At 38.3% G+C, this 23,273-nt stretch overlaps 2 protein-coding genes and 1 long non-coding RNA gene across 7 annotated transcripts in view; 2 read left to right on the top strand and 1 right to left on the bottom strand.

The window, feature by feature from the left end:
- TET1 (tet methylcytosine dioxygenase 1) overlaps positions 1–8,953 on the top strand; it is a 137,442-nt gene extending 128,489 nt beyond the window's left edge. For 2 of the 3 annotated variants that reach the window (XM_018042483.1, XM_018042481.1), the window contains one exon: positions 2,606–8,953. In XM_018042483.1, coding sequence (XP_017897972.1) covers positions 2,606–3,618 — 1,013 coding nt within the window. In that variant the 3' untranslated portion in view covers positions 3,619–8,953. The remainder of the gene's footprint in view (positions 1–2,605) is intronic. The other variant, XM_018042482.1, reaches the window with a different exon arrangement.
- Positions 13,526–14,778, bottom strand: LOC108634145. The gene is made up of 2 exons (XR_001917398.1): positions 14,533–14,778; positions 13,526–13,649 (listed from the first exon to the last, which is right to left on the bottom strand). It is a non-coding gene; the product is annotated as an uncharacterized LOC108634145 (long non-coding RNA).
- CCAR1 (cell division cycle and apoptosis regulator 1) overlaps positions 14,774–23,273 on the top strand; it is a 44,643-nt gene continuing 36,143 nt past the window's right edge. For 2 of the 3 annotated variants that reach the window (XM_018042355.1, XM_018042354.1), the window contains exons 1-2: positions 14,832–15,037; positions 16,109–16,231. In XM_018042355.1, coding sequence (XP_017897844.1) covers positions 16,159–16,231 — 73 coding nt within the window. In that variant the 5' untranslated portion in view covers positions 14,832–15,037; positions 16,109–16,158. Of the gene's footprint in view, positions 15,038–16,108; positions 16,232–23,273 lie in introns of all 3 variants that reach the window. The other variant, XM_005699120.3, reaches the window with a different exon arrangement.

Raw genomic sequence — 23,273 nt, 5'->3', positions numbered from 1 at the left:
CCTCTATTTATACTTAAAAAAAAAAGTATAAAACCAAAGCATGTTCTTGTGAACCAATCCACTGACTCAACACAGATAAAATGACATCACTTCCTTGAAGTCTCACTTCGTCAGCTTCAGCATCACTTTAAGTAGTTCATTCAATAAATATTACTGAGCACTACTTCGGACTGTTCTAGGTACTGTAGCAGTGAATAAGCGGGGGAGAAAGAATTTCCATTTGAACAGGGTTGTCATAAAAGGATTGACTGAGGAATTTGTGTAAAGTCCTAAAGAATATGAGAATCAGCAATGTTTTTATTTGGAGAAATAGCATTCCAGTTAGCAGAAGTGGCAAATGCAAAGTTTAGGAGAGAGGAATTTACCTTGAATACTTGATATAAGCAAAAAAGCCAGTATGATTGGAGCACAGAGGGCTTCCCAGGTACCGCAGTGGTAAGAAATCCATCTGCCAATGCAGGAGACTCAACAGATGTGGTTCAGTCCCTGGGGCAGGAAGATCCCCTGGAATAGGAAATGGCAACCTGCTCCAGTATTCTTTCTTGGAAAATTCCGTGGGCAGAGGAGCCTGGCAGGATACAGTCCATGAGGTTGCAAAGAGTCAGACACGACTGAGCACATGACGGTTGGAGCAGGGTTTGAAATGGGTAGAATAGCAGGATGAGATCAGAGAGGGACATCTGAGCAGTTCACCTTGTAGATTGCTGTAAAACTTTGGCCTGTATTGTGAGGGAGAGGAAGGTTTCTGGATATTTCATCATAGAGAGGGGCTATGATCCGATTCAAAAATAACATTCCAGTTACTGGACTGTAGCTACAGTCAGACGGGGCAGCGAAGTATTAAGGTGTTGATAAACAAGCTATCCTAACAACTTAAGAAAGAGACAGTGAAGCTTGGATCAGAGTGGCTAATGAGGAGGGCATAAGAAATGTCTGATTCTAGATGTTTTGAGGTATAGTCAATGGGATTTCTAATAGATTTAAAACTGGAGTGTGGACCAAAAAAGTGTAAAGGTTTACCCTGATGAAATCTGAAGCTCACTTTTGGACATGGTAAAAGTTCAAGATACCTGTCAGACATTCAAGTTGAGGTGTTAGGAAAGCAGTTCAATAAGAGTGTAATTCAGAGAAGATGATTCTTTTGTCATGACCCTGATTGTCTTTGATAACTTCTTAATTTTCTGTGCTGACAAGATGTTCCAGGCTCCTCTTATATAATCCTGCCCCATATCTAAAATCAGCCATTCCTCTAGAGAGCCTAAAAAAATAATACTATGAATTTAAACTGATACTCAAAGTCGGAGCAAGAAGGTATTCTTTAACTTCTTTGATTTTTGTATTTTTAAGAAAAGTTGTTTGTTTTTTTTAAGATGAGAGAACTGATAGTGCAGACTTTATATACACTGGGAAAGATTCAGCGGAGTTAGGGAAGAGGCTTTAAGATTCACATATCTGGTTCCATGCTGCTTGTTTATAACAATCATAACATTTTCATCTTTCTGTCATTTCCCAATTGCATCTTTACATGTTATTCTTTTAAAATATATACTCTATTAATAGCCAAATGCACAATACTTGCCCTATAAATTCTTGTTCTTTTGTAATATTACCCATGAGAGCTTTTTCTTCTTCTTTTTTTAAACAACACCACTTTACTTTGGCTATTTTTTGATTCTTAAGATCTATTGCTTTTGCCTTTCAAACACTTTTTTTTCCTTTTGTGACCCCATGAACTATAGCTTACCAGGCTCCTTTGTCCATGGGATTTCCCAGGCCAGAATACTGGAGTGGGTTTCCATTTCTTTTCCAAGGGATCTTCCTGACCCATGGATAGGAACAGGCAGGTTCTTTACCACTGAGCCACCAGGGAAGCCCCACCTTTCAAGCATTTTGCTAGAACTTCTGAAAGGGAGAGTGTCCTCAAGAAAAATGTTTCCATTTGATATGAGATTTGCATGGATATGTCAGAGTGGATGGCCCACATTTTGGCCAATATCATAATAATAATAAATTGCTACCTACTTTGTGAGAAAGAAATGCAGCTTAAGTACACTTGTTTTGAGGTTACAAATAGCTTATTTATGTTACTTCCTTTTGCCTAATAATAAACTTTGCCAGTTATGATGCTTTTGCTATCCAGAAATCTTTATCAATTGTTATTTACTTTAACTTTTTTGAAAATTTGATCATGCAATATCTAAAATGTATCTAAACAGTTCTTCAGGTAGTGAAATGCTGCTGTCCCCATATTATCATCTGCACTGCATTCTGATGTATGGTTTTAATATTTACTTCATAGCCAATTAGGGTCATTTCTAGTATCATACCATTTTAGACAAAGGACATCATGCTAACTTTGTGAACTTTTTAAACGATTATTTCCAAAGTAATCAATTCTAAGTAAAAATGTATTGAATGTAAAAGCGTACCCGAACCACCTATAATTTTTAATGTGTGCATAAGTCAGACTTTAAATAGAACAAAACTGGCCATCATTGCCATCATCTGGTTTTATTCAGTCATCTTTGTACTTATCTTTAAAAGACAACAACTACCAAATTAGTTTATGTTTGTCTTTACATTTGGTGTCCTTTTCTCTGTTTAGGAAATAAAACAGAGACTGTGCAACCTGAAATAAAAAGTGAAACTGAACCCCATCTTATCTTCAAAGGTTCGGACAACACTAAAAGCTACTCACCAGCCCCGTTCATTCCTCACCCAGTGAAAGAGGAAAACTTAGCTCCAGCCTTCTCCTGGTCCTCTAAGACTGCTTTGGTCACAACAGCTCCTTTTAAGAATGATGCTTCACTTTCGTACGGGTTTTCAGAAAGAGGTAGCAATCCCCACTGCATAATGCCTTCTGCAAGACACAGTGGTGCTAATGTAGCTGCTGGGGAATGCGCTGAAATTGCACAGCCTGGTGAAATGGTTCCTCTTCCCACCTTGTCTACTCCTATGACAAATTCCCTGGGTTATTCTGAGCCTCCCGTTGGCCCATCGGAGCAGCTAACTTCCAATCAGCCAAACCAGCAGCCTCCATTCATCACTTCTCCTCATGAGCTTGCTTCCTCTCTGGTGGAAGAAGATGAGCAGCCTTCTGAAGCAGATGAGCCTCCATCAGACGACCCCCTGTCAGACGACCCCTTGTCACCTGCTGAGGAGAAACTGCCCCACATTGTTGAGTATTGGTCAGACAGTGAGCACATCTTCCTGGATGCCAATGTCGGTGGCGTGGCTATAGCGCCTTCCCACGGCTCGGTTCTGATTGAGTGCGCCCGGCGAGAGCTTCACGCCACGACTCCTGTTGATCACCCCAACCGAAATCACCCTACGCGCCTCTCTCTTGTCTTCTACCAGCACAAAAACCTGAATAAGCCCCAACACGGTTTCGAACTAAACAAGATTAAGTTTGAGGCGAAAGAAGCTAAGAATAAGAAAACTAAAGCCTCCGAGCAGAAAGACCAGGCAGCTAACGAGGGTATTGAACTGTCCACAGAAGTTAATGAATTTAGCCAGATTCCTTCTCACAAAGCGTTAACATTAACCCATGACAATGTTGTCACTGTGTCCCCTTATGCTCTCACACATGTTGCGGGGCCCTATAATCATTGGGTCTGAAGGCTTTTCTCCCCTTCTTAATGCCTTTGCGAGTGCGGTGTATTTTTTCAAGGTGCTCTTAAAAGAAAGTCATGTTGTCGTTTACTATAGCTTCATCTCACCCATTTGAAGGCTGAGGTTAAAAAAAAAATTGGGGGTGGGTATTTCTTAACTGTGACTATATTTTGACAATTGGTAGAAGGTGCACATTTTAAGCAAAAATTAAAGTTTTATAGTTTTAAATACATAAAGAAATGTTTTGGTTAGGTGTTAACCTTGATAGAATCACTCAGTTTGGTGCTTTAAATTGTTTACTATGAAACGAGTCATTTTTAGAGGATTTTAACAGGTTCATGTGCTATGATGTAAAATTAAGACACACAGTGTTAACTCTACACAGCTCCTGGTGCTTAACCACATCGACACAAAAATAAGCTGATTTATTATTTCATGGTGCCATTGTTCCAACATCTTCCAATCATTGCTAGGAAATCGGCATATTCCTTTGAAATAAACCAATGAAGTGTTTTCTCTTAAAATATTTCTCCTGTATAAAATAATTCGTTATTGTTAGTAATGGTTGGAGGCTGTTCATAAATTGTAAATATATATTTTAAAAGCACTTTCTATTTTTAAAAGTAACTTGAAATAGTATAGTATAAGAATCCTATTGTCTATTGTTTGTGCATACTTGCATACAAGAGAAATCATTTATTCTTGCTGTGTAGAGTTCCATCTTGTTAACTGCAATGTGTATCCTAATCATGTATATGGTTTGTGTTTTTTAAATGTGTCCTTTCTCATTCAAAGGTTAGCTACTTATATAAAATAGTTAGATCATGCAAAAATTGTTAATTCTCTGTAAAATTGGAATTAAGAAGCATATTACCAATATTGATTAACTTTTCTTTGGAACTAAATAAGAGTGGTCTCTTCTGATTGAGCAACACTGGCCCTGATTTACTTTTACCCCAGCTTTTGTAATATAATCCATAAAAGATGTTTTCAAAAGGAGATGAGACATAAGATGATTCTGAAGAGTCAAATGCTTCTAAAGTTTCATGGTGATAAAATTAAGTGGCAAGAACCTTATCTACCCCTTATTCATTCTGAAAGTCATTCTGGTTCAGAAGACAAATAAAATTCCTGTAGAAATTTTTTTGATAGTAAATTTCCTATCATCATCATCACACACCACCCCCCTCACACACACACACACACACACACACACACACACACACACACACTCACTCTAAATAAACAGTAGGGCTGGTATCCTAAACACAATTTGTCCGTTAACAGCTAATCCAAAGTAGTTTATCTAAGTATATTGTTTTGGGGAAGTGTTAACTCTTCTTTTTCTAGGTAACAGGAAAATAGGCATTCCAGTTATTTTAGCTCTCCCATTATTTTCCCCATTGCTTTATTGACTCAATTTATAGCAAAGCAGAAGTGATTTCCCAATGAAAATGTTTAGAACAAGAAGAAATTTCAATGAAATACTTGATTCTGTTAAAATGCAGAGGTGCTATAACATTCAAAGTGTCAGATTCCTTGGGAGTATGGAAAACCTTCTGGTGCTTCTCCCTTGGAAATGCCATAGGAAGCTCACAACCGCTAACACTCACATTTCTGGTGCAAAAGCAAACAGTTCCAACAAGCTATCTAAAGGAAAACTCATTGTAACTTATATTAAAATAATATATGGTGCAAAGTATCAGTTTCAAGCTTTTGACTAATTTTGACTAAAGGAATATGAAGGGATTGTAAATAACAAAATGTCCATTGATAGACCATCATCTTGTCAAGTAGATTTCTGCTTCTTGAATATGTAAAATAGAGTAAATCATTGACTTGTTTTAGTATTTTGTGTGCCTTAGATTTCTGTTTTAAAACATGTATATTTTTGTGAGCCTAAGGTTTCTTATACATATAAGTATATAAATAAGTGATTGTTTATTGTTTCCGCTGCTTCAATAAGATATTACTATTATTAGACTATCAGGAATACACCCTTGTGATATTTTGTTTTAGACTTTAGGCCTTAGCTCCCACCAGAAATTATTTCCTCAACAGATTTAATGGATAAAGTTGTAAGAACCTTTATCCATCCATCCATCCATTCTCTATTCAGTTATCATTGAATGTCTATCAAATTTAAGTATTAGCTTTTGTTTTTCTTTAAGTTACCACCCTGACATAGTAAACTTGAAGAATTAAAATCCCAAAAGGTAGTTTTTTTTTTCAAAAACAGCAAATTTCCTTCAAAGCAATCCATTGTAATACATCTGCAGCTATTCAAATCAGTTTGTCAACTAAGTTTGAATAAATTCCTTAACAATCTAAACTTGAAACACCATTGTTGACTTAGGGGAACATTCAGATCTGTGAAGTTAGTTGCAATTTACCAAAACGAATACATGAAAATACCCTATCTCAACTAATATATTTCCATTCTCTTATTGTAAGTAGCACCATGAATGGCTTGCCTCAACTGATAACCCCTTGGTGGGAACCACATATGATTCCTACCTTGCTGAACTCATTTCTCAAGTTTCACAGTGTACCATCCCATTGCGTGCCCTGTGATTTTTTTTTTTTTTCCAAAGCTCATGCTTATTATATGTCCTGCAGCATTGTGACTGTATGCTGGCTATACTGTTTTAGAATGCGCTTTATCATGAAGCAAGGAAATAAATTTATTTGAAATGACATTTTTCACTCAGAAAACTGGTCATCTAACATTATTTCTACACTTCTGTTATGTTTTACTGTAAAACCTTTTATTTTACCTCTTTTATAGCCTTATGTTTAATCTTCTGCCTTTGTTCATGGTATGATAATTGAATTCGTTTATACTTGGCCCTTAAGTTAGGCCAACCTGTTCATCATAGTTACAAAGTTACCAATTATAATGAGAGAATAACTCCTACTTGATGTAGAATCCTACAAAATGTCATGCTGCCCTTCAGTGTTTCTTTAATGGCTCTCAGGCCATTGATGGAAACAGTCTTCTCTTGTGCCTGTCAGCCTCATCTTCATCTTTCCAGTTCATCCACAAAGTACCAAATACATCATATCATAAACCTGATTGAAACATATTCTTATTGAAAATTGAGGCTAGCTGAAAATGTATAGCTATAGGTAAAGTTTTGCAAAATGTTTGCATCTTAAATTCCCTTCCACATCCTTACTGTGCAATCTGCATGTGGATGAAATAATTCCATTTGTTAAATATAGAATTTCAACTAGATGAGATTCATAAGCAATTTACTTAAGACATAACCCCAATACATAGTTAATTGAATGCATACCGCTGTGTAAATGAGGTACCAAATTCATATGAAGTAACCTACTTTCTAATGTTACTACTTCAGTGGATTCCTACTGATTATCATTTATTTCACGACAGCATGTATGGAAATAACCCCAATCTATTTAAGTTTAGTATTCTTAAAACAAATTATATCTTTTATCTTGGACGAACTTATGACATTGCATGACAACTTCCACCAATAATGGGCACAGCATTTCCTTTGAATGTGCCCAGTAAATCAGTAGCTGTATGTGACCTTTAATATATAGCTACCTTCTATTTCACAACTTCCTGATGCATGGAAATCCTTTTTGTCTAGATTTAGTACAACTGGGAATTTTGATCTTCTGTAGAAATTTATGATGAGAATTGTGAAATAGGGTAACATAGTGGCCTCTCACAGCCCTGGAAGATACCTTGGAAGTCATACAGTCCAGTCACTGGGGCCCAGACAGATGTCAGGGTTGGTATTCAATTACGTTTGGAAATTTAAACAGTCAAATGAAGGCCACTTTTTGGTTAGGAGGACTGTAGGAAAACTTGATCTGCTCATCCACAGGGGACTTTATCACTGTAAAGTAATCTTATTTTTGGTACAAGTCAAAATAAAATGGCTTTGGGGTTCTGTTTCTGAGCAATTCGGGGTAAGAAGTGAAATTGAATCAAGATTTCCCTGCCTGTCGAGTTTTGTGGGCCTTTTGTGGGAAATCTAGCTGACTTTTACCTATGAAGCTGTCCTATTAATTCATCTCACAAAATGTGGCAATTGTCCTATTTGCTATTTCAATAAATGCAAATCAAGTACTGATAGAGTACAGGTTTTTATTTTCCCTGGAACAAGTGTTTGGCATATAAAAGGAGTTATAAAAGACTGAATGGTTGGAATAATTGGAGAAAGTATATTTCCATTGTATATATTCCCTAGCCATAGTTGTACAGTCTATTCACATTCTTGCATAGTTGGCCTCACAACAGAGTCCTAGACTAGTTACTTTGATGGGACTGTCTATGTGTGTTAGAATACTGTTTTGTGCACAGCTCCTAAATGTACTGAACTTGTGTAACTTCGATGTCAGTGATATGGCACACTTAACCAAAATAGAATTCAGTGCCCTGATTTCTGAAGAAGTCTGGATTTATTTAAACCAAATTAGGCTCCATGTTGAGCTTTCTTCTAATGGTTTACAAAAGGATGCCAGGAGCTGTCGCTCAGAACTGAGAGACTACCTCCTGGGCTTGAATTCCCTTAGAAATTTCGCTGAATAAGACATAATTCTCAACTTGGCAAGAGGAAAAAAAAAAAAAAAATGATGCTGTCCATGGCTCTGAAATACAGTTTGGAAAGAATCAGTATGTTCTTTATCAGAAGTGGAATTTGTATATTTTCTTGGAATATATTGAGATTCATTGGAATCTTTGCTTTTCTCTAGTGTATAAGAGTGTGAGTTCTTATGTTAATTTTGGAGATGGTGGAGCTGTTTTTAATGCAGTACATCACTCTTCTTGTCCACAATGAACTTGACAAACTAATTCTCTGCATTCTAGTATCTGGACAACTTCCCTTCAATGCCTGTTTCTTCTTAGTATCGAATTAAATACCATTGTTGACTTCAAAGGGCATGTGTTTTGTTCCTTCAGGTAATCCAGGTGTATTTGGCACTGCTTATTTTCCCTTCTGTGAGGGTCTCACCTTGTGTTTCTCTTTTGCTAGTATGCACTGTTTAATATCTCTAGTTGTAAAAGTCTATTAATCATTTCTCTGTTGGTGGTACTCCTTTCCCATCCCTACTGTGATGTTCATGATCTTCCTTGGGTCATAAATGTTCTTCTAGTTTGCTCAGCCATAGATGTCCCTTAAATTAATTCTTAGTCTAAGGTAAATGTTATATATAAGAGTATTTAACCCCTTTATGTTTGAGTGCAACTTTGGAAACCCTTGGTTAAGAGTATAAACCTAGTTTTCCTAAAAAAAAAAAAAAAAAAGTCTTAATAGCTATTATGAAAGCATTCTCTCAATCACCACAAACAAAAACAAAAACACCAAAAAAGAAAACAAAAACAAAAACACCAAAAAAGAAAACAAAAAAACCTCAACTCTCAGAAACATTTTCATTTTTGGAGAAATAATATTGGAAAGTAATTTGGTTTTTTCTCCATCTGGCTAGGTATAAACTTAGATCTTTGAGCAGAAACTCTGGGATTATTTTCTCATTTTACTGAAGCTACATTGTCACTAAGTGTACCTTCATTCCTTTTACAGTTTTTGATCCTTTCCTCTGATTTTCTTTAAGACTCCATTGCTTCCACCCTCTCTGTTCTGTCTTCACTCCCCCATGTATGTCCCTTACACAGATACACATGGTTCATCTTAGGAATAGCAGTGAACTTGATCAGTTGTCTTTTCCTGCCTTTTAAAAATCACTTCATCAATCCTTTTGGGGATAATACCAAAAAGAATTAAAAGCTGTTAGTCAGCCCTTTTGGTTAGAGGCAAATTCAGTTTTTAGGAACCCCAGATTAGCATCAAGTGCTGTTTACCTATCCCAGTGACGTTTGACCCTCAATTCATTTGTTAGTGTTTGAATGTTCTATAAAACGTTGTTTGAGAAGTTATATATTCTAGCACTCCGGCTTTGCCATTTCTGTGAAACACATCATACTAATTATCAATTTTCTGACCAGTGACTTTGAATTAGTGGGTGTGATCTATAGACTAGGTAGTATTTTCTCTCTTTTTTTGCCTGTTTTCTTCCTTATCTCCCGGTTCAGTTTTGTGGTTTCTGTTTTCTAAGGTAGATTTATTCCTTTGGAATTTGGTTGTTGGCAATAATAGGACCTGGATGAGAAAAGTTTTTTTAAAAATGGACTGGAAGTAATCCGAAGAGTTGTCAGTCATCAGAAGTGCTTTCTTCTGGGCACAAGTGGAGGAAGTTAAGGGGCAGAAAGGAAGAATTGTGTTCCTATAAGAAGCCTGTGGGTTCACCTATCAGCTCAAAATCACGTTATAATGTTTCTACTCCTCACTCCATACCAGTTTCTTTACAAAAAATAGCAACTCAAAATGAACCCTTTTGAAAGAAAATATGGAAATAAAAATTAATACTTGTACTTTATACTGTGTTAGGCTATCAAACTCTTTCCTATCTGCCACTTGTTTCTCCATAATGCTGCTGGTTGAACAGAGAACAATGTTCCCTTCTTATTGGTGATAAAGCTGCAGATTGGCAAGAAAAGCAAATGACTTTCTCCAAATCACAAAGCAGGTCAACTCATTTGAGACTAAGGTAATAATTGCAGACTCCTGAACAGATTTCTTTGCCATAAACTATGACTTAGAGAGTGTTACTGAGTGGATATTTTGTCAGATCTAATCTAAGAATAATACAAAGTCTACTTATTGTACAGAAAATATGCTTCCGAAGTTTTTTGCTTCCACTATTTATTTTAGCCAGCTATTTTCTTACGCATATATCAGAATGTCCAGTCAGATTCATAGGACTTCTGTATTAGGGCTTAGATTAATGAAGCTTTATTTTTACCCCTGTAAAAAATTTTTTGTTGTTGTTTTTGTTTAAAGAATGTCCCCATACTACTGAAACAAAGGGAAACAAGGTCAACAACTCATAATCAAAATTTAATGGTTTTGTAATTTGAAATGGTTGAAGGGAATGTGCTGGGTAAACTGATTATTTTAGTTCCCAGGCACTCATGGTAAACATGTAAAATTGTTGACATCTTAAGAGATAGCTCTGTCTCCCACTTATTTGAATTTGTATTTTGTTCAACTTTTCCAGCCACGTAAAATCTGTCAAAGGTTAAATATACCTTTGTTCAGAGAGTTAAGAAAAATAATAAGATGTACTAGTTTTTAGTAAGCTCTTTATAAAGAGGAAAGTTGGGCTACTTCATCAGTATATTATGGGCTACTAACAAAAAAACATAGTCCAGACTGTTCTAAAAATAGTCAAATAACATTTTTGGTGATTCAGTTCAATAACTGCCTACCCTAATGCTTCTCTGTGATATTGCTAAACAAATCCCTGATGACGTAAGACTTTACAAAAAGAGCTCTTTTAAAAAAACAGATATACGGTCTTTTTTTTTTTCTTTAACTTTTATGAGCTAACATTGTGATAGGTGCTTTAAGAGAAATATTTTTCCAGAATGATTTTGTAGTAAAAATAAAGGGCAGCTTTTGTATTGTGATGTCTGGGTGGATAGTCATCTTTCGGTTACTAAGAAATCATGAAGTGTTCCCTAAAGAGAAGCTCAAAAATCTGCTCAGCAGAAAGAAAAGTATTGATTACTGGTTTCTTCATTTTCTCTTATGCTATGTGGTGACCTACCATATAGATTCACATGTGTATCAATATCTGTTTGAAGGAGACTGATTATGCTTATCATTAGTGGGAACAAAATATTCAGATTCTTCACCATGGTGAAGTAGAGTAGTACTAAATTCCCTATAGAGAATTATCAATTTTACAAAATAATATTTATGTCTCCAGCTGACTTTTTCCTCTCTTTGGGGTGTATTTACTATTTATTTTGTATCTTTGATTTTTTCTTTGGAAGATTTTACCTATTGCCGTCCTACTGTATTAAATATCCCATACAATGAAATAGGTTAGTAAAGATTTTAAAACCCCACAAATATCCATTTTTGGTTCTTAACACATGGGGGGAACAGTTTTTATAAAAGCACTTCAACATGTAGAAGGGAAAGATAATCTTAATTATGATGATTTCAATTCAGGATCAATAGGTAGTGGCTCTGCAAACAAGGGAACACTTACTAGCAGTACTTGAAGACTTGTGAGTTGGAATTGCATGTTACTTGAAAGACCTAATTAAGCTAAATTTTGGTGCACAGCAGTTGTACATGATTTCATGTTTATGTAGCAAAATGCTTTGAAATGTACTAGTTTTGAAAAATACATGTAAAGATAGTTGTGAAAATTGTCTATTTTCCTGTGTGTCTCATTTATTTAGAGTATAAATTTTCTTTTTTAGTTGTTCTAACTGAATAAGGCTAAATGAATACTGTAATTGAAATTATATTTTAAATCTTTGTCATGAGTTTTTAAAAAAAAAAACTATTGCAAATTGTATCATTCCTGATTACACAGAACTTTGTGGGTGGTTTTAAATAAATTTTATACTTCTATTTTGCACCTGGTAGTCTAATTTTTCTTTCCTCTTCAAAATCATATTTTTTACATTTACTATCCAATAAAAGTCACATATTTTTAACTACACAGGACTATACGATTCATTTGGAGATGACCAAATATATGCATTGGGTTCAAAACCAAACCAGGATGGCTGTAGCAGAACCCTTGCGTTTTAAACTATTTAATCCCCCCAGTGATGCTATTAAGTAAGGGCTCTTACTAACCCCACTTTACAGATCAATTCAGGAACTTAAAGTGGTTAAGCTCACACCCCTAGTAATTAGCAAAGCTGTTAATCAACCTTGTTCTATATTGACTCATGCCCTCCCTTGGATTTATCATTATTTTAATAAAACTTAATCCTGAACACAGAATGCTAACATTATTTTAAATTTGACATCCTAAAAAGTTAGTAGCTCAGTCATGTCTGACTCTCTGCAACCAATGGACTATAGCCTGCCACTCCTCTATCCATGGAATTCTTCAAGCAAGAATACTGGAGTAGGTAGCCATTCTCTTCTCCAGGCGATCTTCCTCACCCAGAGAAGGAAGCCGGGTCTCCCTCATTGCAGGCAGATTCTCTACCAAACGAAATGAAACACACACACACACACACACACACACACACACACACGTTTTTAGTGATATTCCAGCAAATATTATAGAAAAATGTTACTTTAAATTCATCTAGTTTGAAACCTATCTCTCTGTAGCATCCCAGTAGTCTTTCTTCTAGTGATTGAAACTACTGCACTGCCCCCCACCTCCCTTTCCACACCTCCTCTCCAGGGAGCTAGAGAGTACATTTATTACCTCCTTCCTGACTGGTTAAAAGGGAGACATTAGAGACGCTGAACGTACAAAGAGACCTGAACAACACTCTAGGGGATGGAAGAATAAATAGCTCAGCTAATATCCTAACTGGACAGGTACCCTGCAAGACAACTATCAGGTTTTTTGAGTCTTCTGTAGGCCAAATAGACGCTTCCTTCACTATTTCTTTAGTGGAACAGTTTCTAGATGTTTCATCTTAGTTCCCTGACCAGTGACCAGGGATTGAAACCTGGGCAGTGAAAGCACTAATTCCTAACCACTGGACTGCCAGAGAATGCCCTCCTTTATCTTAATTGATGCTCTGTTAGACAACAAACTGAATAATCCTTTAAAACAGTTATCTTCTAATAACAGATCTTGTGGGTAATTCCTTGATAGTCCAGTTTTAGGGTTCCATAGGTCCACATCAGAGTTTATGGGTTTGATTCCCTGCTGGGGGAACAGATCCCATAAGCTGCACAGTGCGGCAATAAAACAGACAACAAAACACAAATCTTGGGTCATGACATTCCCCAGCTTAAAACATCCCAATGACTTACCCCTGTACTTAGTATGAAACCACATTCCTTATTTGGTCATTCACCAAGTGTGAAGAACAATGAAATAGTTGGTGAATAACTTTTATTTACTCAAGGAGATGCAAGGGAATTTCCTGGTGGTCCAGTGGTTAGGACTCTTATGCCTCCACCGCTGGTTGATCTCTGGTTGGGGGACTAAGCTCCATCAAGCTGCAGAGTACAGTTTAAAAAGGGGGAAAAAGTGTGAGAAATTGAACTGTGATATCTGCAATACATGCTGACAGAAGACCTAAATAATTGGAAAGATATTTCATATTCATAAAATGGATACTTAATGTTGTTAATCGTGGGAATGTAAACTCGTGTAGTCACTGTGAAAACAAGTTAAGCATAGAATTTACCAGATAACCCAGAATCGCACTACTAGCTATAATCTAAGAGAATTGAAAACAGGAATTTAAACAAAACACTCGTATATGAATGTTCACTGCAGCATTATTCATAGTAGCCCCAAAGTGGAGGCAACTCCAAAGATCAACTGACAAATGGATAAACAAAATATGGTATTATTCATATAATCGTTTGAAGTACTAAGGCACGCTACAAGAGGAACCTTGGACATCATACAGTAATCACACAAAAAGCCTGTATAATTCTTTTTTTCTTTTTTTTAGTTTATATAATTGTAATGGGTCTTACTTCTGGCGTGTAAGCACTATTTCTCTCACCTGGGATCGAACCCAGGGACCCCAGCATGGGTAGCTTGGAATGTTAGCTACTGAATCACCAGGCAAATCCCAGTATGATTCTATTAACAGGAAATGTCTAGGACATGCTAATCCATAGAAAGCAAGCTGATTAGTAGTTGCCTGGAGCTGGAGGGCGCCGGGATTAAGGAGGAACTGCGTAACGGGTAGGAGATCTTTTCAAGGTTTGGAGGCATGGTGGTTGCACGGCTTTATGTAAGTGCTAAAAGCCTCTGAATTGTACAATAAAATACTTAAACGATGGGATTATATGTTAAGTGAATTTCATCTCAATTTTTTCAAAAAGTTAGGAAGATGTCACTGGATATAGTCATTCTCCCACGTACCTGAGCTACAAAAGAAAAGGGGAACCCCCCCCACAAAATGGCGGCGATCTCATGGATCACATGACTCCCGATTCTTTACTTCCCACACTCTGCGAAGCCTCTTCTTTGAACTTGCGCAGAGATACAGACAGTTGGCTCATTGTTATACAAGTGGCAAGGTAACCCGTCTTAGGCAAGCTCCGATTCCAGCTGCGTAGGAAAGGGGTGAGGGCATTGACGGCTACCTCGGGAGCGCGCACGTAGAACGTAAGCCCGTATGCGCCGTTCCTCAGCGAGATTGGGGAGCGGGCAGAGGCGCGGAGGAAGAGGGGGAGGTTGACGCATGCGCTTAAGCCTGATGGGTTTGAAATGGCTTCGGTGTTAACTGGGACCGGATTCAGGTGAAGGTTTGGTCCTCGCGGTTGGAGCGGCGGGCGACCGTGCCGGGGTTCCTAGCGTCCTGTCGGATCCGCCGCAGCGCCGGGAGCGGCCGTTTTGGTAGCACGGCGTCCGTACGCCGGCGACGGTGGGGCTCTCGTGGGACTGGGACGGGAGGGACACAGTCCCTTTTGTGCGGGTCGGAGCAGGCCCGGCGCGGCCGGGGCCCCTCCCCCACCGCCTCGGGTTTTTTTTTTTTTTTTTTCCGGCGGCCCCTCCGGTGCCCCCTGCAACCATCGGCCTCGGCCCCTGCCTGGCAGGCTCGAAGGGGCTCCGGGCCGCCGTCCCTCGCTCTCCAGCCGGTGAGGCTTTAGCCTCCTGGGTTCGGGTTGGGGACGTCGGAGCCTTGCCCGGCGGCACGGGTTTTGGGGGAATGGAGGCTTCTCCGCACCGCTGGGGGCTTATGGGTACCGGAGCTGTCGGTATCCCCTTCTTTGCGTTTCGCCTAGTCTCCGGGACGGAGGATTCCCTCTCCCCTGGTCTGCGGCCCGCGAGGAGCTGGGGCTGGAGGAAGATGGATGGCACAGCTCTGGTCCCTCGGAGGTGTGGGGGGAAGGGAGTGCTCAGGCTGAGACCTTCGCTTCTTCTGGCTGGATTGGGGGGGGAGGGGTCTTTACGATGGTTCTCTAAGGGGCATCCGTTGTTTCAACTGTCTCTCCTCGAGGAAGGGGAGAGAAAAGGAGCCCCCAGGTTCTTCCCTAGTCTGGAAAGTAAGGAGATGTTCGTTATTTAAATGATGCTCTTGAATACCTTTCTTCGATGCCCGTCCCAATTTCCGTTATTGGTTTTTCCACTTTTAGCCTGCAGCCCATGCCAAAAGAAACAAGCAGGCTATTTTTCTGTTGATTGTAAAGCTGTATATTTTTTCTTGTGAAGAATCGGGTAGAAAACGGTCTTCTGTTTAAATGTGACAGTTTGTAGTCGATGAGGGAAGTGCGTTTCTTGTAAGTCGACCTCTAATGTCATGTATTGAAATTGGCTACTTTCGTGAACTAATTTGATGTACATGTTTTTGCTGCATATCGGACATTCACGTGCCCCTTGTTATTTATAGTTGGTCTACAAGATGGCCTTGACAAATTAAACATTTCTTTAAAAAAAGACTTTTGTGATGGTTGTAGTTTGGTTGAACTTTAAACTGTGGCTCCTTTCTTAATAGATCGCTGCTGTAGAAGACAAACAAGCGAAGGTCCCCCCTCCCCTTTTGTCATGGCTCAGTTTGGAGGACAGAAGAATCCGCCATGGGCTACTCAGTTTACAGCCACTGCGGTATCTCAGCCAGGTCAGGCTTCCTCTGAACACATGTGCTATAGATGCCGGATTTGGGATATGTTTTAACTGTGTGCATTAATCTGTGTATAATATCGTGAATACAACTTTGCAAATGATGTATCTTTTAAGATAATCTGTGAAGCTTCTTTTAAAAATTCATAGAGCAGCTAGCGAAATACCTGCCGTACACAGCAGTTTGGACAGTTAGATTGGTTTAGTTATGTTAGAGGTTAGCAGCCACTCATTCATCCTAGTTTACCTCATTTGGCATGTTAAGGTGTCAGTATTTACAAGTTATATTAAAATTAAGTGTATTCATACTTTATGAAAAATTATAAGACTGGTTTTCAGGTATTTGAATTTTAAGTGAAAAAACCAGCTAAAGAATTTATGAAGCAAAGGAAAAGAATAAATAGATATAAAGGAAAAGGGCAAATATTTACGTATTCAAAATAAAGCCTACGAAATGTCATTTTCAAAATAAGGTAACAAAATATGTCATTAAAAGTGTTTATTTCAGCTTTTCTTCCTATTGCTCTTGGGAAGACTTTTTTTTTTTTTTTTTTTGCCATTTCTTGACTTATGGTTTGACTCTTCAGTTTACAAAATGAAATTTACAGTTAATCTGAGTACCCAGAAAAGTTGCAGCTTATTCTGTTAATTTGAATATATTTTATTTATGATATACTTGATACTAGTTTTTGCTGCATTTTACTTAAATTTTTGTTATTTGAGGTCGGTTGCAGAGACACTGTGATCTTCTAACTCTGATGTTCTAAATTGGATTGACATGATTATCTTGCTATGTAGGTGACCTTTGTCTTTAAGGAAATGAATACATTACGGTTTTTATTTTAGTTACTTTTGATTTGAAATATTAAAGGAGTGACAGTTGATTTGATTTGAGGGATTAAATGAGCAACTGAATATAATATGAAATAATAGTTATAATTGGTATCCAAGTGTTTCTTCTCTGTGTTAAATAGTGGGGAACCTGATAATGACTTAATTTTGATAAAACAGGAATTATTAGCAAATACTATGTGTCCAGAAATAAGTGATGTGTACTAGTATTTTGGTAAAGAACATGTTTACCTGATTTTCTATGTACAATTTGCTTTAATTTCTTATCTGTATTGTTTCTATAGAATAGCTGTTATGATGAATTTCTATTATCCATAGTTCTTAACATCTATATTGTAATTACTTAAATATGCGCTGTGCTTTTGTTTTTATTGTGAAACTGAGCAAAGGAGACACTATAAAGGTTTCAAAACTTGTCAAGAGTCAGTAGTAATTATACACCTCCTTTTCCATATTTGACAATAGAGATTCCAAATGTAAATAATGGGATTTGTGTAAACAGTTTGTGCTCTAAGAAATTATGGATTATTCTGGAACCTGTCATTAATCATAGTTTTTCAAAGTCTGATATTTTATTGATGCATCATGACTTCAGTAACTAGGCAAGTATTTTGTTAGCATCTATGTTTAGTTTTCCTACAAAAATCCTGGAGTAGGTTCTCTAGTGAGTGTTTTTATTAAACTATTGAAAATTTTATGTTCTATACTTGGTAAAGAATCTGTCTGCAATGCAGGAGACCCCAGTTCGATTCCTGGGTCAGGAAGCTCCCCTGGAGAAGGGATAGGCTACCTACTCCAGCTTTCTTGGCCTTCCCTCGTGGCTCAGTTGTAAAGAATCCACCTGCAATGTGGGAGACCTGGGTTCGATCTCTGGTTTGGGAAGATCCTCTGGAGAAGGGAAAAGCTACCCACTCCAGCATTCTGGCCTGGAGAATTCCATGGACAGTCCATGAGGGCGCAAAGAATCAGACACGGCTGAGTGACTTTCCTATTTTGAGCTGTTTCCTGAAGGCCTGATATTTTCTAGCCTTCATTTTCAAGCCTTTGTGGCTAATGATTATCTTATTAGAATTGATTCTCAGAGCCAAGCTAATTTCTGTCAAAGTTGAATATTTTTCAACTCTAAGGCAATTATGATTTGTTTTATTTATACCTCATTTCATGGAGAATTTTAGTCTAGTATATCTATAAGGCTTTACATTTTCTCCTGTAAGCTTCAAATGCAATTTGATAAAAAAAAATTTCAGCAGAGGGCATCAGAAGAACTTAATCAGGATAGTGGTATAAGTGCCTATTTTATTCTACTGCTAAGTTGCTTCAGTTGTGTCCGACTCTCTGCGACCCCATAGACGGCAGCCCACCAGGCACCCCTGTCCCTGGGATTCTCCAGGCAAGAACACTGGAGTGGGTTGCCATTTCCTTCTCCAGTGCGTGAAAGTGAAGTCACTGAGTCGTGTCCAACTCTCAGCGACCCCACGGACTGCAGCCTACCAGGCTCCTCAGTCCACGGGATTTTCCAGGCGAGAGTACTACTGGAGTGGAGTGCCATTGCCTTCTCCATATTTTATTCTAGTTTTAAAAAAAATGCATGCATTGAAATATGCCAGATATATTAGTATCAGAGGTCAATGTTAATCAAATGGTGGTCATACAACAGAAAAAGGTTAACTGAAAATTCAATTCAAATGAAAATATTTTGATCTTTGTGCCTGTGTATCTGACTCATTTTCTCCTGAAAGCAATATAAAAAATTACTGCTATTTCCTTTTAGTATATGACTTAAGCTTACGTTCAGTTAATGGCTTTGCTATTCCGTTTTCTAGCAAGATTGTCTTGCATTTGTACTTAACTCTGGAATCAGCTAACAGTGATTTGAACATTTCAGTGCATTCACACAGATGACATTTGTAAGATTAAAAACTTCAATAAAAGTATGTCCACTAGCACTTAATTGGTGAAATCTGTCATAAAGTTGAAGATCAGTATTTGAATTATTTCTGATTAATTTTAATGCTGCTTTTCAATTGTGTCTGTGCTGTTCTCTCAATTGTGTATGACTGTTTTCAACCCCATGTACTGTAGCCCACTCCTCTGTCCATAAGATTTCCTAGGCAAGAATACTGGTGTGGATTGCCATTTCCTTCTCCCATGCATGTTCCTAACTCTAGGATTGAACCCCGGTCTCCTGCATTGCAGGCAGATTCTTTACTATCTGAGCCACCTGGGAAGCTGTTCAGTTAAGGAGTTAATAATTTCGAGTTTGTCATCTTTAATTTTCTTTACCTTTACTTCCCATATTCAAACATATCAAACTTTGACTTTCTTCTCCTTTGAAAATGCCTCAAATGTATTCCTCCCTTTTACTTTTAGGGCCTCTGTACTTCACATTTGGATGACTGCATCCGTAACAGCTTTCTCTTGCTTACATAAGCTATGCCAGAGTCTCTCACCTAACTTTCAGGCTCTTCCAAACCCTTCCCAAAGCTTTATACCCTGATCTGTAATGTGGGCTTCCCAGGTGGCACTAGTGATGAGGAACCTGCCTGCCAATATAGCAGACATAAGAGATGCAGGTTCGATCCCTGGGTTGGGAAGATCCCCTGAAGAAGGAAATGGCTATCCACTCCAGTATTCTTGCCTGGAGAATCTTATGGACAGAAGAGTCTGGAGGGCCCCTGTTCATAGGGTCTCAAAGAGTCAGAGACGACTAAGTGACTAAGCACATGATTTACCATAACATTCACTTAAGTCGGGGTGCTCTTTTCCCCATCTGTCATTTGGTCATACTCTATGTTTATTATTCTTCATTAAGTTCTAACTGCTTTAATTTGCTTTCCTCTTTTACTAGATGTGATACTTACAATTTCCCCCCACCTCCAATGTATCTGTCAGATGTGATAATTTTTCCTAAAGCATGATTTCTGTTTAAATTACAAAATTTTCCAAAGCTGAATGGACCCTGAACTAGATTCTGTCTCAGCATGTTTCTCTAACAGATAAAGAATTTGAGGCCCAGAAAAGTGAAGAAGTTTATCAAGAGGAAGTCACAGAAGAGTCTATTGTTAGGTTCATTGCTTCTTCCATTATTCTGTTCTTTTCAGTTCAGTTCAGTCGTTCAGTTGTGTCCAACTCTTTGTGACCCCATGAAACACAGCATGCCAGGCCTCCCTGTCCATTACCAACTCATGGAGTCCACCCAGACCCATTGTCCATTGAGTTGGTGATGACATCCAACCATCTCATCCTGTGTTGTCCCTTTCTCCTCTTGCCCTCAATCTTTCCCAGCATCAGGGTCTTTTCAAGTGAGTCAGCTCTTCGCATCAGGTAGCCAAAGTATTGAAGTTTCAGCTTCAACCTCAGTCCTTCCAATGAACACCCAGGACTGATGTCCTTTAGGATGGACTGGTTGGATCTCCTTGCAATCCAGGGGACTCTCAAGAGTCTTCTCCAACACCACAGTTCAAAAGCATCAATTCTTCGGTGCTCAGCTTTCTTTATAGTCCAACTCTCACATCCATACATAACCACTGGAAAAACCATAGTGTTGACTAGACAGATTCATCCTCAAAACTGTCTTAAACTTTAGAATACAGCTCAAACTCTTGAGATGGTATTTAGGGTCTGTATTTCCAGCCTTCTTTCTAAATTTCCTATACTGAAATACTTGTTATTTAATATTTACTCTTGTCTTTAAAATTTACCCTATTTTTCCATTTCCTATATATTCAATGACAGTTATAACTGGGACCAGAGCTTTTAGGTTTGAAAGTTAAACAATTTCTGTTGTGTAAAGGGACATTGAGAGGGATAGCTGGTAAGTCGCTGATTGAATCTTTAAATATCCCTTAGATAAATTATAGTGATAAAGGAGTATCTTGAGCTTCCCTGGTGGCTCATACGGTAAAGCATCTGCCTGCAGTGCAGGAGACCTGGGTTCAATCCCTGGATTGGGAAGATCCCCTGGAGAAGGAAATGGCAACCCACTCCAGTACTCTTGCCTGGAAAATTCCATGGATTGAGGAGCCTGGTAGGCTACAGTCCATGGGGTCGCAAAGAGTCAGACATGACTGAGCAACTTCACTTCACTTCAGGAGTATCTTCAGTATATTTGACTCAAAGTATTTGCATGGTATATGTATATAATTGCAACAGTATTAAGATGTTTGGGTGGATTTAGCCAATTCCAGGACATATTTTCTCACCCATTTCTTTGACCATTTGTAGGGTGATGACATTCTGGCTATAGACAAAGAAATGAACTAGTTCAGTGGTTAAAGTCATGGTGATTATGTGATGCTCTAACAAGTGAAGCTAATACAGTTGTTTTAAATGTGGCTGTATTTAAACACATTTTTTTATACAAACTATTTATGCTGTGCCACATAGCTTGTGGGATGTTTGTTCCCCAACCTGGAATTGAATCCATGCATTGGAATCATGAGTCTTGACCACTGAACCCCCAGGAAGTCCCCCCATACAAATTTTATTAAGATCACACTCCATTTGAAGTTACTTCAAAATACTGACTTTATTTCTTGTGCTGTAGTGTGTTATTTTACACCCAGTAGTTGCATCTCCCACTCCCCGACCCTGTCTTGCCCCTCCCTCCCTCTCCTCAGAACTAGATACTAGTCTCTGTATCTGTGACTCTGCCTTTTTGTTACATTCACTAGTTTGTTTTAGTTTTTAGATTCCACATATATGTGATATACAGCATTTTTTCTTCTGCCTTTTTTTCACTTGGCATAATACCTTTCCAGTCCGTCCATATCGCGGAAGTGGCAAGATTTTTTTTTTTAATGGCCAAGTAATATTCTGTTATGTATATATATGTACCACACATCTTTATCCATTCATCTGTTAATAAACACGTAGGATGTTGTCATAAATATGACCTCATTTTTTCTTCCTTTTTAATCTGGCCCATTGGTTGTCTTAAAATCCCCATCTCTTGAGTCAGGAGCTCACATTGTTCAGTTGCAAGATTAATTGTCTTTTTCAAACAAATAATGGCTGATGTGCTATGTATACTTACATTAGTTATCTCTTGATAGAGTTGGATATATCCAACTCATTTGGTAGAAATCGAAGATTGCAGGAATTCCCTGGCTGTCCAGTGGTTAGAACTCAGTGATTTCACACCCCGGTTTGATCCCTGGCTGGGGACCTAAGATTCTAGAAGCCAGCATGCCTTTTTGGGGCTCCAAAATCACTGCAGATGGTGATTGCAGCCATGAAATTCAAAGACGCTTACTCCTTGGAAGAAAAATTATGACCAACCTAGCTAGCATATTCAAAAGCAGACATTACTTTGCCGACTAAGGTCCGTCTAGTCAAGGCTTTGGTTTTTCCTGGGTCACGTATGGATGTGAGAGTTGGACTGTGAAGAAGGCTGAGGACTGAAGAATGGATGCTTTTGAACTGTGGTGTTGAAGACTCTTGAGGGTCCCTTGGACTGCAAGGAGATCCAACCAGTCCATTCTGAAGGAGATCAGCCTTGGGATTTCTTTGGAAGGAATGATGTTAAAGCTAAAACTCCAGTACTTTGGCCACTTCATGCAAAGAGTTGACTCATTGGAAAAGACTCTGACGCTGGGAGGGATTGGGGGCAGGAGGAGAAGGGGACGATGGAGGATGAAATGGCTGGATAGCATCACTGACGCAATGGACGTGAGTCTGAGTGAACTCTGGGAGTTGGTGATGGACAGGGAGGTCTGGTGTACTGTGATTCATGGGGTCGCAAAGAGTCGGACGCAACTGAACTGAACTGAACCTTTGGTCATTTAGGGCTTATTTCATAGGTCTGTGCAAGTATTGATACATGGTTATAAGTGTATCTGTTTCAGATGTGTCACGAGACCTTCAACAGTCATATTGAATCAGGCACAGATAAATGAACAGACTGTTCCAATGTGGATAATTGGAAAAAAGATCTCCAACTGATAAGTGTTAGGCCACTTATGGAGAGAGAAAGATTAACTCAGAGATTCATGCCTTTGTTCTTTGCAAGCTATAGAATTATCATGCAAAATATTGATTTTATTCTGTTCAGAAGAGTAGAGAATGCTGTATACAAATATTCAAGGATAGCTTCTTAGATCTAGCTACAAAAAAGAGGAGCATTAATAAATTTTAATGAAATACTTATTGAGCTTAAAATCTCAAACGATTTTTAAAAGAGCTATATT

The sequence above is a fragment of the Capra hircus genome, chromosome 28, assembly GCF_001704415.2.
Source record: "Capra hircus breed San Clemente chromosome 28, ASM170441v1, whole genome shotgun sequence".
NCBI lineage: Eukaryota > Metazoa > Chordata > Mammalia > Artiodactyla > Bovidae > Capra > Capra hircus.
Note: the sequence above shows the minus strand (reverse complement) of the source record. Positions and strands in the feature narration are given on the sequence as shown.